Here is a 14,043-nt window from a genome sequence, read left to right as displayed (position 1 = left end):
ATTCTACAAGTCAATGCTTTTATTATCTTCTACCTTATATAGGTGAGGAACTTTCTTTTTTTTTTAATTTTTTTTTGAGACAGAGTCTCGCTCTGTCCCCCAGGCTGGAGAGCAGTGGCCGGATCTCAGCTCACTGTAAGCTCCGCCTCCCGGGTTTACGCCATTCTCTCGCCTCAGCCTCCCAAGTAGCTGGGACTACAGGCGCCCGCCATCTCGCCCGGCTAATTTTTTTGTATTTTTTTAGTAGAGACGGGGTTTCACCGTGTTAGCCAGGGTGGTCTCGATCTCCTGACCTCGTGATCCGCCCGTCTCAGCCTCCCAAAGTGCTGGGATTACAGGCTTGAGCCACCGCGCCCGGCCAGGTGAGGAACTTTCTAAGGCTTAGAAAGTTGAAATAATTCATCCAAGTTTACGTTACTGATGGAATGCTTATTTCAACAAGAGTGTCCACATTTTTCACCACTAAATTATATTGTCTCTGTTCCACCAAAATTCATAATTTTATGCTGGTTGTGTTGGAAAGTGTGTTAATTGACTTCTACTTCTCTGTGAATTGCTGAATGTAATCTCTGAGCAATTAACATCCTTGGTTTTCTGCCTTAGGTCCCTGGGGAAGGTGTACAGGAGACTGTGGTCCCGGAGGAGTCCAGAGTCGCGCAGTGTGGTGTTTTCATGTTGAAGGGTGGACAAGTCACCTGTCTAACTGTGGTGAGAGCAACAGGCCTCCAAAGGAAAGAAGTTGTTTCCGAGTCTGTGACTGGCACAGTGACCTCTTTCAGTGGGAGGTTTCTGACTGGCACCACTGTGTGCTCGTTCCTTACGCTCACGGCGAACTCAAGCCTCGGACTGCAGAGTGTGTGACGGCTCAGCATGGACTGCAGCACCGGACGGTGCGCTGCATTCAGAAGTTGAACCGAACTATGGTTGCAAATGAAATATGCGAACACTTTGCCCCTCAGCCTCCTACAGAACAAGCTTGCCTCATTCCTTGTCCCCGGGATTGTGTGGTATCTGAGTTCCTACCATGGTCCAACTGTAGCGAGGGATGTGGGAAGAAATTGCAGCATAGAACTCGCGCAGTCATAGCTCCTCCTCTCTTTGGCGGTTTGCAGTGTCCAAATTTGACTGAGTCAAGAGCCTGTGAAGCTCCCACTTCCTGTCCTCTTGGGGAAGAGGAATATACATTTAGCCTTAAGGTTGGACCATGGAGTAAATGCAGACTGCCTCATCTTAAAGAAATTAATCCAAGTGGAAGAACTGTTCTGGATTTTAACTCTGATTCAAATGAGCGAGTCACCTTTAAACATCAAAGTTACAAAGCACATCATCATTCGAAGTCTTGGGCAATAGAGATAGGTTATCAAACCCGGCAGGTTTGGTGTACAAGAAGTGATGGACAAAATGCTATGTTAAGGTAGGAGACCTTTGATGCTTCTATTTGATTCACCTAAAATATTTTATTTTATACAATTTTATAAAGCTTCTTAGGGAAAATGGCAATCAGGTTTATAATTTGGATTTTTAGAAGTTTCGTGTAAGAAATTTTTAATTTCACTGGGAAGTTTTCAAAATTGTATAGTTTAGACCAAGCTGTATTCTAGCATTCTTGTGTGATTAGCAGTGCAATTATATATATATGGTAAGTCACATATTTCCACATTTTATCAAGACAGTAACCGGTATAAAAATAGATCTGCCATTATTACAGTAATAGAAGACTAAGGGGCTTCTCATGATGATAAAATATCAAGTTCAGTTTCAAATTTGGGATATGAATTATGTAAATATTTTGTTTTCAAAACATTTGTGCTGTAAAATTTTATTTTGTTTTGTTTACTTTTGTTTTCACTATTATCAACATTTTTTGACATCTGTGTTGTACATTTTTTATACTAGCAATAATACCAAAAAGTTGTTCCAAGAGTGCTTTCTTTGGCATTATTTTGATAAAGATGTTAACTTGCGCAAGCAGTAATTAGAATGACCTACTGTGGAAGACATAAACTATTAAAAGCAATAGCTTAGGTTGCAAATTTATGCTTGTTTTATTTTAAATTGTAGTCTAAAACATCATGACATAAACTCACAGAAATATATTGTAAGTAATATTTGCTTAATTTTCCCCCAGAGAGTCTTAAATGAAGCACTGGTGTATTACTAAGTTTCTTTCAAATTAAGGTGCCTTTCAGTAGTACTTAAATTACCAAACAACATAATGCTTGTCTTTAGAATTAATCATTCTCATCAGTTGCTGCCTTTTTGGGATCTACAGCCAGCCCGGAGATACCCCGAAGACTACCACTGTTGTTTATGAACAAAGTAATGTGATGATTTTTTTGTGTCCATTTGACTTCCCAAATGAGTGTAGTTTATCCTTAATGCTTCATTCTGATTTATGCCATATGAAATTGGCAAGTCCATGGAAGAATGATTTGCAGCTTTTTATTGCCTACTTCTTTGAAGCCCAGATTAAGCAAATGATTCATGCAATTTGTTTGAATGTGTGTGGGATTGTGTAAATACATTGTTTTCTTAATACTCCATACTGTATTGCTGAAGTGAGCATTACATAGAATCTTTTCATTTTGCTTGCACATCTTTGCAATATTTTTCTTTTTTAATAGACTATTTTCAGATCAATTTTTAAGTTTTCAAAAAAAATGAAAGTACTGAGAATTCCTGTATACTCCCTCACTGTCTCCAATATATAGTTTTTACCTGTTATTAACATCTTGCATTTGTGTGATAGTTTTGTAAACAAGCATTTTATAGTTACGTACACAAACATTGAGTACATAACACAGTTCAAATTGTGTTCCCCTCCCCACATTTATGTATTGAAATTCTAACCTTTAGTGTAATGTTTTTAGGAGGCATGGGGCCTTTGGGAGGTAATTATGTCGTGATGATGCAGTCCTCATAGAAGGGATTAGTGTGCCATGAGAGCTTTCTCTCACTCTCTTTCTGCTATTTGAGGGTACAATGTGAAGTCAGCAGTCTGCAAGCCAGAAGAGAGACCCCACCAGAATGTGACTATGCTGGTGCCCTGGTCTCAGACTTCCAGCCTCTAGAACTATGAGAAATAGATTTCGTTTGTTTTTTAAGCCATCCAGCCTCTGGTACTTTGTTATAGCAGCTGAATTGACTAAGACTAACTGTTATAAAAATAATACCATAGTTTGGGAATTTAGATGAGAAATTTATTTCCACAGTTCTGGAGGCTGGAAAGTCCAAATTCAAGTTGTGTCTTCATTTAGTTCTTGATGAAGGTTGTCTTCTTGGCTTAAAGATGGCCATCTTCTTGCTGTGTCCTCACATGGTCGGAGAGAGAGAAAAAGGAGAGCACTCTGTGTCTCTTATTATAAGGGCACTAATCCCATCACAAGGGCTCCACTCTAATGACATGATTACATTAGAAAGTTCCCATGTTCAAAATGCAGGTTAGAGTTTCAACATTTGAATTTTGGAGGAACACAATTCAGTGTGCAGCAGGTACATTTGTTACAATTGATGATCTAATATTGATACATTACTATTAAAGACTATAGTTTACATTAGGATTCACCCTTTGTATTGTACATTCTATAGGTTTGACAAATGAATTATGACATGGATCCACCATTACAGTATTATACAGAATAGTTTTACTCCCCTAAATATCCCTTGTGCTCTATTTACTGATCCTTCCCTCTCCCCCTGAGAACCCCTGGCAACTACTGATTATTTTACTGACTATCCCCTTAGTTTTGCCTTTTTAAAAAATGTTGTACAGTTAGAATTATATATGTAGCTTTTTCTGGTTGACTTATTTCACTTTGCAATATGCGTTTAAGTTTGCTCATGTCCGTTTGTGACTTGGTAGCTTATTTCTTTTTATCACTGAACGATATTCCATTTTGTGGTACTATAGTTTGTTCATTCACCTGTTGAAGTACATCTTGGTTGCTATCAAATTTTGGCAATTTTGAGTAAAGCTTCTGTAAAAGTTTATGTGTGCATTTTGTGTGTGTGTGTGAACACAGGTTTTTAAATCATTTGGGTTAATATAAAGGAGTGCAATTACTGTATGGTATAGCAAGAGTATGTTTAGTTTTGTAAGAAACTACCTAGCTGTCTTCCAGAATGGTTGTGCCAGTTTTCATTGCCACCAGCAATTAGTGGAAGTTCTGTTGTGTCACATCACCAGCATTTGTTGTCAGCACTTTGGAGTTTTGCCATTCGAATAGGTGTGTAATGGTATCTCGTTGTTTTAAATTGCAATTCCATAATGACATGTGATGCTGAACATCTTTTCATACTCTTGCTTGCCATCTGTATGTATTCTTTGATAAGGTGTCTATTCAGATGTTTTGTGTATTTTTTAATTGAGTTTTTTTTTTTTGAGCTTTGCTCTCTTATTGTTGAATTTTAAAAGTTATTTACATATTTTGGATACCAGTCCTTTATCAGACATGTGTTTTGCAAATATTTTTGACAGTCTATGATTTGTGTTTTCATTTTCTTGACAGTATGGTTCACAGAGAAAATATTTTTAATTTTAATGAAGTCCAACTTCTCAATATTTTTTCAAGGATCATTTTTTTGGTGTTGTGTTTAAAAATAGCACTAAACCCAAAGTCAACTAAGTTTTTCTCTTATACTTTCTTCTATGAGTTGCATAATTTTGTTTATTATATTTAGGTCTGTGATTCATTTTGAGGTTTTTTGGTGAAAGGTATAGGGCCTATGTCTGCATTATTTTTTAAAAAGGTTATTATATGTTCAGTTGTTCCAGCACCATTTATTGTAAAGAATATCTTTTCTTTATGGAGTTTCCTATGCTTTTTTGACAAAGATCAGTTGACTATGTTGGTATGAGTCTATGCCTTCAATTTCTATTCTATTTTACTATCTATTATTTGTTAGTAACACAATGTTATGAGCAATGTAGTTTTATAGTAAATCGTAAAGCAGAGAGGTGTCAGTCTTCCTAATTTTTCTTCTTATGTGTTGGCTTCTCTGAATCTTTTGCTTTTTCATATAAACTTTGGAACTACTTTTGATATCCACAAAATAACTTTCCAAGATTTTGATTGGGATTGCATATAATGTAAGATCAATTTGGGAAGAACTGATATCTTGATAATACTGAGTCATCCTATTCTGGTACATAGGTTATCTCTCCATTTATTTAAATATTGTTTATTTTGTCAGGGTCTTGGAGGGTTTTTTAAAAAATATAACTTGTACATATTGTGTCGGATTTATATTAATTTAACTTTTGGATGCTAACATTAATGGTATTGTGTTTTTAACTTCATATTCCAATTGTGCATTACTGGTATAACAAGAAAGCAGTTAACTTTTTATATTAACCTTGTATCCTGCAACTTTGTTATAGTCACTTATTATTCAGAAATTTTCATTGCTGTAGTTGTTGACTTTTGGGATTACCTACATGAATGTCATCCTGGGCAACATCATACTATATATATATATATAGTATAATAATATATATTATAATAATATACTTCGCTTTCTTTCCAATTTGAATACTGTTTTGTTTATTTTATTTTCTTGTCTTCATTAGCCAAGACTTCCACTGCAATGTTGTACAGGAGTGATGAGAAAGGACACTCTTTTTTTGTACTGTGAAAGAAATCTATGCTCTGTTAAGTGTTTTGTTAACTGTAGGTTTTTTTGTAGGTGTTTTTGATCAAGTCAGGGAAGTTCCCCTTCATTCTTAGTTTTCTGAGAATTTTCCTTATAAATAAGCATTAGATTTTGTTAAATACTTTTTCTGCATATGTTGATATGATTATATGATTTTGTTCATTAGCCTATTTGTGTTATGGATTACATTAACTGATTTTCAAATGTTGAACCAGCCTTGTATATGTGGAATAAATCCCACTTAGTTGCAACGTAAATTCCTTTTATATAGTGTTGGATTTGACTTGCTAGTATTTTATTGAGAATTATTTCATGTATGTTTATGAGAAATGTTGATCTTTGTTGTCCTTACTTGTAATGTCTTTGTTGTGGTGTTAGGGTAATGCTGCCCTCATCGAATGAATTGGAAAGTATTTTTGAAAATGTTTTCATTTTCTGAAAGAAATTGTTGAGAATTGGTATAATTTTTTCTTGAATGTTTGGTAGTGAACCCTCTGGTACTCTGGCTTTCTGATTTGGAAAGTTAGTAAATACGGGTTTAATTTCTTTAACAGATTTAGGACTATTCATATCATTGATTTCTCTTTGTGTGTTTTGCTAGATTTTGTCTTTCAAGGAATTGGCTCATTTCGTCTAGATTATCAAATTTAGGGACATAGAGTTGTTCATAATACCCATTTTTCCTTTTAATAACTATGGGATTATTAATATTACCCTTTTTATGTTTCCAGTATTAATTATTATGTCCTCTCTCTTTTTTTTCTAACCTGGCTAAAGGTTTATTAATTTTATCAGTGCTTTCAAAAAACCAACTTTTGATTTTGTTATTTTTTTCTATTGTTTTTTTTCTAATTTCATTGATTTTGATTCTGATTTTATTATTTCTTTTCTTCTGCTTACTTTAGATTTAATTGCTCTTCTTTTTGTAGTTTCCTAAGGTGAAAACTTAGGTTACTCATTTGAGATTTCTCTTCTTTACTATTAGATGCATTCAGTTTCCTCAAGCCCTTTCTCTTTGTTCCACAAATTTTGATAATTTGCATTATTTTCATGTAGTTCTAAATATTTTTGCATTTCTCTTGAGATTTTCTTGATCCATGTGTTATTTAAGAGTGTCTTGTTTAATCTCCATATATTTTGGGGTTCTCTATTTTGTTATTAATTTTAGTTTAATTCCATTGTGTCCTGGGAGCATATGTTGTATGATTTCTATTCTTTTAGATTTGTTAAGGTGTGTTTCACGGCCCAGAAATATGGCCTATCTTGAATATTTTATGTGAACTCAAGACAAATGTGTGTACTCTGCTGTAGTTGGATAAAATATTCTATAAATGTCAATTATATTCAGTTGATTGATGGTGCTGTTCAGTTCAACTATGTTCTTACTGATGTTATTCCTGATGGATCTGTCAATTACTAGAGAGGAATGTTGAAGTCTCCAAAAACAATACAAAATTTGTCTATTTGCAGTTATAGCAGACTTTGCCTTATAGATTTTGACACTCTATTGTTAGATAATACATATTAATGATTGCTATATCTTATTGGAGAAATAATCTCTTTATTATTATGTAATGCCCACACCCCCTTAATCCCTGACAATTTTCTTTGATGTAAATTCTCCATTGTCTGGAATTATGATACATACTCCAACTTTTTTTGATTAATGCTAGCACAGTATATCTATGCTTATTGACAAAAAATGTATTCATCTGTCTTGTAGATGACATATAATTGGATGCTGTTTATTATCGAGTCTGAGAGTCTTTTAATTAGTATATTTAGACCACTTATGCTTAAAGTAAGCATTAATACAATTGTATTAATATTTACTGAGGTCATTATTTTTCATTTATTGTCCTTGTTCTTTGCTCCTTTTAAATTTTAATTTATTATTTTATTTAATTTTAGCTTTTGTAGGTGCATAGTAGGTATATATATTTATGGGTTACATGAGATTTTGATACTAGCATGCAGTGCATTGTAATCATATCAGGGTAAATGGAGTATTTATCACTGCAAGCATTTATCCTTTGTGTTATAAACAGTTCAGTTATACTCTTTTAGCTATTTTTAAATGTACAATTAAAATATTTTTTACTATATCACTCTGTTTTGCTGGCAAATACTAGGTTGTATTCATTCTTTCTAACTGTTACTGTGTACCCATTAATCATCTTCATTTCCCCCAGTCACCACTACTCTTCCCAGCCTCTGGAAACCAACCTCTACTCTCTAGCTCCATGAGTTCAATTGTTTTAATTTTTAATTGTCGCAGATAAGTGAGAACATGCAGAGCTTGTCTTTCTGTGCCTGGCCATTTAACTTAACGACTTCCAGTTCCCTCCATGTTGGTGCAAATGACAGGATCTCATTGTTTTTTATAGCTGACTAGTACTCCATTGTGTGTATGTACCACATTTTCTTTATTCATTCATTTGTTGATGGACACTTGGGTTGCTTCTAAATCTTGACTTTTGTGGACAGTGCTACAGTAAATATGGGAGTGCAGCTATCTCTTTTATGTACTGATTTCCTTTCTTTTCTGTCTGTACGTAGCAGTGGGATTGCTAGATAGTATGGTAGCTCTATTTTTAGTTTTTCGAGGAGCCTCTAAACTGTTCTCCATAGTGGTTGTACTATGTTCCAATCAACAGTGTACAGTGATTCCCTTTTCTCCACATCCTCGCCAGCATTTGTTATTGTCATTTGTGTAAAACTCATTTTAACTGGGATGAGATTATATCTTATTTTAATTTTGATTTGCATTTCTCTGATGATCAGTGACGCTAAGTACCTTTTCATATGCCTGTTTGTCATTTCTATGTATTCTTTTGAGAAATGTCTATTAAGACATTTTGCTTATTTTTAAATCGTATTATTATATATTTTTCCTGTTGAGTTGTTTGAGCTTCTTATGTAATCTGGTTATTAATCCCTTGTTAGACTGGTAGTTTGCAAAAATTTTCTCTTATCCTGTGGATTTTCTCATCAGTTTATTGATTGTTTCCTTTGCTATACAGAGGCTGTTTAACTTGATGTGATATAATTTGTCCATTTTCTCTTTGATTGCCTGTGTTTGTAGGGTATTACTCAAGAATCTTTGCCCATTTCAGTGTCTGGAAGAGTTTCTTCAGTGATTTTTTGCAATCATTTCATAGTTTGAGGTCTTGGGTTTAATTATTTAATCCATTTTTATTTGTTTTTTTGTATGGTGAGATATAGGGGTCTAGTTTCATTCTTCTGCCTAGGGATATCCAGTTTTCCCAGCACAATTTATTGAAAAGACCATCCTTTCCTCAGTGTATGTTCTTGATATCTTTGTCAAAAATGAAATCATTGTAGATGTATGGGTTTATTTCTGGGTTCTCTATTCTGTTGTAATGGCGTATATGTCTGCTTTTATGGCAGTATCATACTGTTTTGTTTACTATAGTTATGTAGTATAATTTGAAGTCAGGTAATATGATTCCTCCAGTTTTTGTTGTTGTTGTTGTTGTTTTTTTCAGGATAGCTTTGCCTATTCCGGGTCTTTTATGGTTCCATATGAGTTTTAGGATTGTTTTTGCTATTTCTGTAAAAAATGTCATTGGTATTTTCATAGGGATTGCACTAAATCTATAGATTACTTTGGGTAATAGAGACATTTTAACAATGTTCACTCTTCCAATCCGTGAACAAGGATTATTTTTCCATTTTTTGTGCCCTCTTCAATTTTCTGCTTTGGTGTTTTATAGTTTTCATTGTAGAGATCTTTCACTTATTTGGTTAAGTTTATTCCTATGTATTTTATTTTATGTGTAGCAATTGTAAGTGGGATTACTTTTTTATTTCTTTTTAAGATTGTTAGCTATTGTCATAATAAAATGCTACTGATTTTATATGTTGATTTTGTATCCTGTAACTTTACTGAATTTTTTTTATCAGTTTTAATAATTTTTGTGGATTTTTTCGGTTTTTCGAAATATAAGATTATGTTATCTGCAAACACAGATAATTTGACTTCTTCCTTTCCAATTCGGTTGTCCTTTATTTTTTCTCTTGTCTGATTGCTCTAGGACTTTCAGTACTATGTTAAATAGCAGTCGTGGCAGGGGGCATCCTTGTTGTTTTCAAGATCTTAGAGGAAAGGCTTCCAGTTTTCATTTCGTTTATTTCCTCTCTTCCTCTGTCCTCTCTGATTTTAACGGGACATTTTATGTTGTTTGATTTTTTTTCTTCTTTCTTAGCATATCAGTTATACATATCTTAAACATTTTTTAGTGGTTTTCTTAGAATTTTGCAATATACATTTACAACTAACCAAAGCCCACTTTTAAATAACACTATATACACTTTACGGGCAGCATAAGTATCCTATAACAGAGTATTCTGGATTGCTGTCTCCCGTCCCTTACATCATAGCTGTAATTTATTTCACATATTTATAAACTATAATCACCAAATACATTGTTGCTATTATTTGAACAGATTATTATATTTGTTAAATCAATTTGCATATGAAAAATAAATGACATTTTATTCCTTAATTCCTTCTCCAATTGTCAATTTTTGTTTTTCTAGATCTGAGTTTCTAACCTATATAATTTTCCTTCTCTCTGAAGCTTTTTTTAAACATTTTTTTTCAAGCAAGTCTATTCCTCAATTTTTATATGAGAAAATCTTTATTTCTCCTTCATTTTTGAAGTATAATTTCATCGGATATAGATTTAGGTTGGTGAGTTTTACTTTTTTTTTTTTTTTTTTTGAGATGGAGTTTGGCTCTGTCTCCCAGGTGGAGTGCAGTGGCATGATCTCGGCTCACTGCAACTTCTGTCTCCCAGGTTCAAGGAATTCTCCTGCCTCAGCCTTCTGAGTAGCTGGGACTATAGGAATGGGCCACCACGCCTGGCTAATTTTTTTGTATTTTTAGTAGAGACGGGGTTTCACCATGTTGGTCAGGCTGGCCTCGAGCTCCTGACCTCAAATAATCTGCCCGCCTCGGCCTCCCAAAGTGCTGGGATTACAGGCATGAGCCACTGCACCTGGCTGGGTTTTTACTTCCAATAGTACATAATCTTCTTGCTTGCATAGTTTGTGAGCAGAAGTCTAATGTAGTTCTGTCCTTCCTTCTCTATAGGTAAGGTGTGTCTTTCCCCCTGTGACTTCTTGAAAGAATTTCTTTGTCTTTGATGTTCTTCAGTTCAAATATTGTATGCTTGGATGTAGATATTTTGGGTATTTACCTTGCTTAATTTTCCCTCAGCTACTGGGATCTATGATTTGGTGTCTGCCATAAATTTTGGAAAATTCTTAGCCATTATTACTTTAAACATCTCTTCTGTTATTTTCTCCCTTTATTTTCCTACTGATATTTCTATTATGTGTAGTTACATCATTTGTAGCCCTACTATAGTTTTTGGATAGTCTTTTCAATCTCTTTTAATCCTCTTTGATTTTCAGTTTTAGAAGTTGCTATTGACATTTCTTCAAGCTCACTGATTTCCTAGACTCCATCCAGTCTGTTGATGAGCCTATCAAAGGTACATTTTAGTACTTTACAATGTTTTTGATTTATGTCATTTTCTTTTGATTCTTTCTTAGGGTTTCCATCTCACTGCTTACAATACCCATCTGTTCTTGCATATTGTCTACTTTTTCACTAGAACCTTTAGTATGTTATTCATAGTTGTGTTACATTGCCAGTATGATAATGCTAAAATCTCTGCCATATCTGAATCTCATTTGGATGCTTACTTTAGCTTTTCAAACCATTCTTTTTGTCTTTTAGTGTGCTGTGTAATATTTTCTTGAAAGCTGGACATGATGTACCGGGGAAATAGAACAGAGGTAATTAGACCTTTAGTGTGAGGTTGTTATGTTTACCTGACTTGGAGTAACACTGTGTTTGCTATAGTTGTAGGTGTCAGGGGCTAAAATCTCCTTTGGTATCCTTGTTTTTATTCGTTTTCTGTTGTATTTTTTTCTTTTCTGTTGTCTTTGGGTTTTCTTAGAGACTTGTTTCTAAATAAGGTCTGAAACAGGCAATTCTTTTTTCCATTGTAACCCCCTAATATTATTCAGGAGCCCTATTCATGATTGTTAAGTTTCAGGAGTCGGGGAAAGAGTCTTTTGTCCCATGATTAGGTTCTAATATTTTATTAAGCCTGTTTCTAGACTGACCTTCACAAATTCTTCTCAGTCTCTTCCCATTTTTCACTCCCAACTTAGGTAAGACAAGAAGGCTAGAAGGGTATATGCCTTCTTTTATATCAGAGTCCGGTAAAACCCTAGTTTGTTAGGCTTTTCGTAAGATAGTTTCCTGTGAGGGCAGAATTAAGAAAAACAGAATTCTCTTGGTGTCTTTCAAAATGCCTACTTTTACTTTTCCCCTGCTGAAACATGAAGAAAATTATTTCTTATCTTCACTGTGAGAACCTGGCAGGGCTGCTGAAGGTATACTGACAAAAGTATAGGGTTCCCACTAGAACTGGGCTCCCGTAAAGTTTTTAACTGTAAAGATTATAGACACTGAGCCTCCAGTAAGTTGTCAATCATAGTTTAAGTTTTCTACTCTGGTCCTGGTTCTAGTAGTGGTTTCTTCTCCTGGTTTTTCTCTACTATGTTGTGATTCTTTGTATATGCCTCTCCTATTTTGTAGACAGCCATTTTCTCTATGACTTTGATTCTCTGATGGATCTAAGAAGAGTTATTGATTTTCAGATTGTTTAGCTTTTTCCTTATTGTGAGGGAAAGAGTGACAACTTTGAAGTTCCTTACATGCCAGAATGGAAACCAGAAGTCACCATTATTTCTTTTGAGTTCTAGACAGTGTATTGAACCAAACCATTTTTCTTTAAATTATCGTGTCATGAAATCTGTAACTCTCATTTAGTCTTCAAAGGACTATGAAATGACTCATATATTATCATAAAATAATTAGGTTTTAGAAAAATATCATGTTAGATGAGGACATTTCTACTTCTGTAACTTTCATTGCCAAAACAAAATGTTAACTCTTGACAGTTATGTGATCACATAGTTGACTGCTGTCTCATTTCTGTCCAACTTGATGAACTACGTTGGCATACTCTACCAGGATTTTTTGCTAAAAGGCTCAAATTTATTTCTGAAAAGTGACTTTTTTGTGTATTTGATGCTTTCAGAAAATCATTAATACCTGTGTACATTTATTGACTTCTAGGATGAACTATAGGTTTCCCTAAAATTATTATAATTTGTTCTAAAGTACAGATTCCTTTTACTCTGTTCATATGTCTAACTTTGGATCTGTTTCCTTTTGGTAGTATCTGTGAAACTGTAGGGACAAGTGGCATTCTATGTCCTCTGGTTTGATTATGGCTCCTGTTGGTTATTATGTCATTTGGAATAGGAAGAGCTTGTATTTACTTCTATAATGTAAACTCCTGTTTGTGACTTGCTGAAAGTCACTTTATCAAGCTAGGACACGATGGGGCTTTAATTAATGCCCTTTACTAGCTATCTCATTGATTGCTCTGACTTTTGATAATCGCCTCAAGCGATTTTCTTTTCACAGTTATATTTGCAATGTGGTAGGCAGTTGTATTATTCTTGCTGCTACTCTGCTCTCTCATCATTGATTTGCTTCTTGTGCTTAAAGATCTTTTGCTTTTACTTGTCTCAGTGCACGTCCTAATTTTTCTCTTTTATTTTGACAGGAGTTTCTCTGAGGTTCCATTATTACATTTAAAAATAGCTGTCATATAGTCTGTTCATCATTCTTTCTCATATATCAGTGATGCTATTATTGACTTTTATAATACCTTAACTTGTGAAATGAAATAGTCTTCTCTCTTCAGTTTTGTTTTCATTTCACCTTGTTTCCTTTTATTTTTTTGGAGTAAAAGTACATCTGAATTAAAATATCTGAGCTATAGACTAGGAAGACTGTTTATATAAATAGGAAAGTGATTCATACTTATTGTTTGGGTGAATAAAATCAGATCAATGGGTTTTACTTTTACTTTGATAGAGAGGAACATTTGGTTTGGGCATCCTTTTAAGAGCTATGATTATTTGGTACATGTTAACCATCTTTCAATTCTCAGACCACTTTTGTTAAATGAATGCACTGTGACTTCCTCATTAAGGAGGGACTGAAGGATAATACATTTTAAGATGATTTTTTGAAAAGCCGTTATCTCCAAAGCTCATCCTTATTGTTCCCTTGTTTTTTGTATCTACTGTTAAAGGAGATTTACATTTTACATTCCTATTCCTCCCTAAACATAAATAAAATAAGTCCCCAAACAACACAAATATTTTCTTAATTTGTTCTTTGAAAATAGTAGAAATGTATATATTTATATGATTTCTACTATAAATGTATATTACATATAAAATATATAACTATATATAAAACATATATAT

The 14,043-nt window shown here is 34.0% G+C and overlaps 1 protein-coding gene across 1 annotated transcript in view; it reads left to right on the top strand.

The window, feature by feature from the left end:
- Positions 1 to 607: 607 nt before the first annotated feature.
- The window catches only part of THSD7B (thrombospondin type 1 domain containing 7B), a gene marked incomplete at its 3' end in the record, with an annotated part of 522,306 nt that continues 508,870 nt past the window's right edge, over positions 608 to 14,043 (top strand). The window contains exon 1 of the mRNA XM_017870201.1: positions 608 to 1,414. Within this exon, the coding sequence (XP_017725690.1) occupies positions 921 to 1,414 (494 nt within the window). The remainder of the gene's footprint in view (positions 1,415 to 14,043) is intronic.

This window comes from Rhinopithecus bieti, unplaced genomic scaffold (genome assembly GCF_001698545.2).
Source record: "Rhinopithecus bieti isolate Rb0 unplaced genomic scaffold, ASM169854v2 scaffold_5313, whole genome shotgun sequence".
Lineage (NCBI taxonomy): Eukaryota > Metazoa > Chordata > Mammalia > Primates > Cercopithecidae > Rhinopithecus > Rhinopithecus bieti.
Note: the sequence above shows the minus strand (reverse complement) of the source record. Positions and strands in the feature narration are given on the sequence as shown.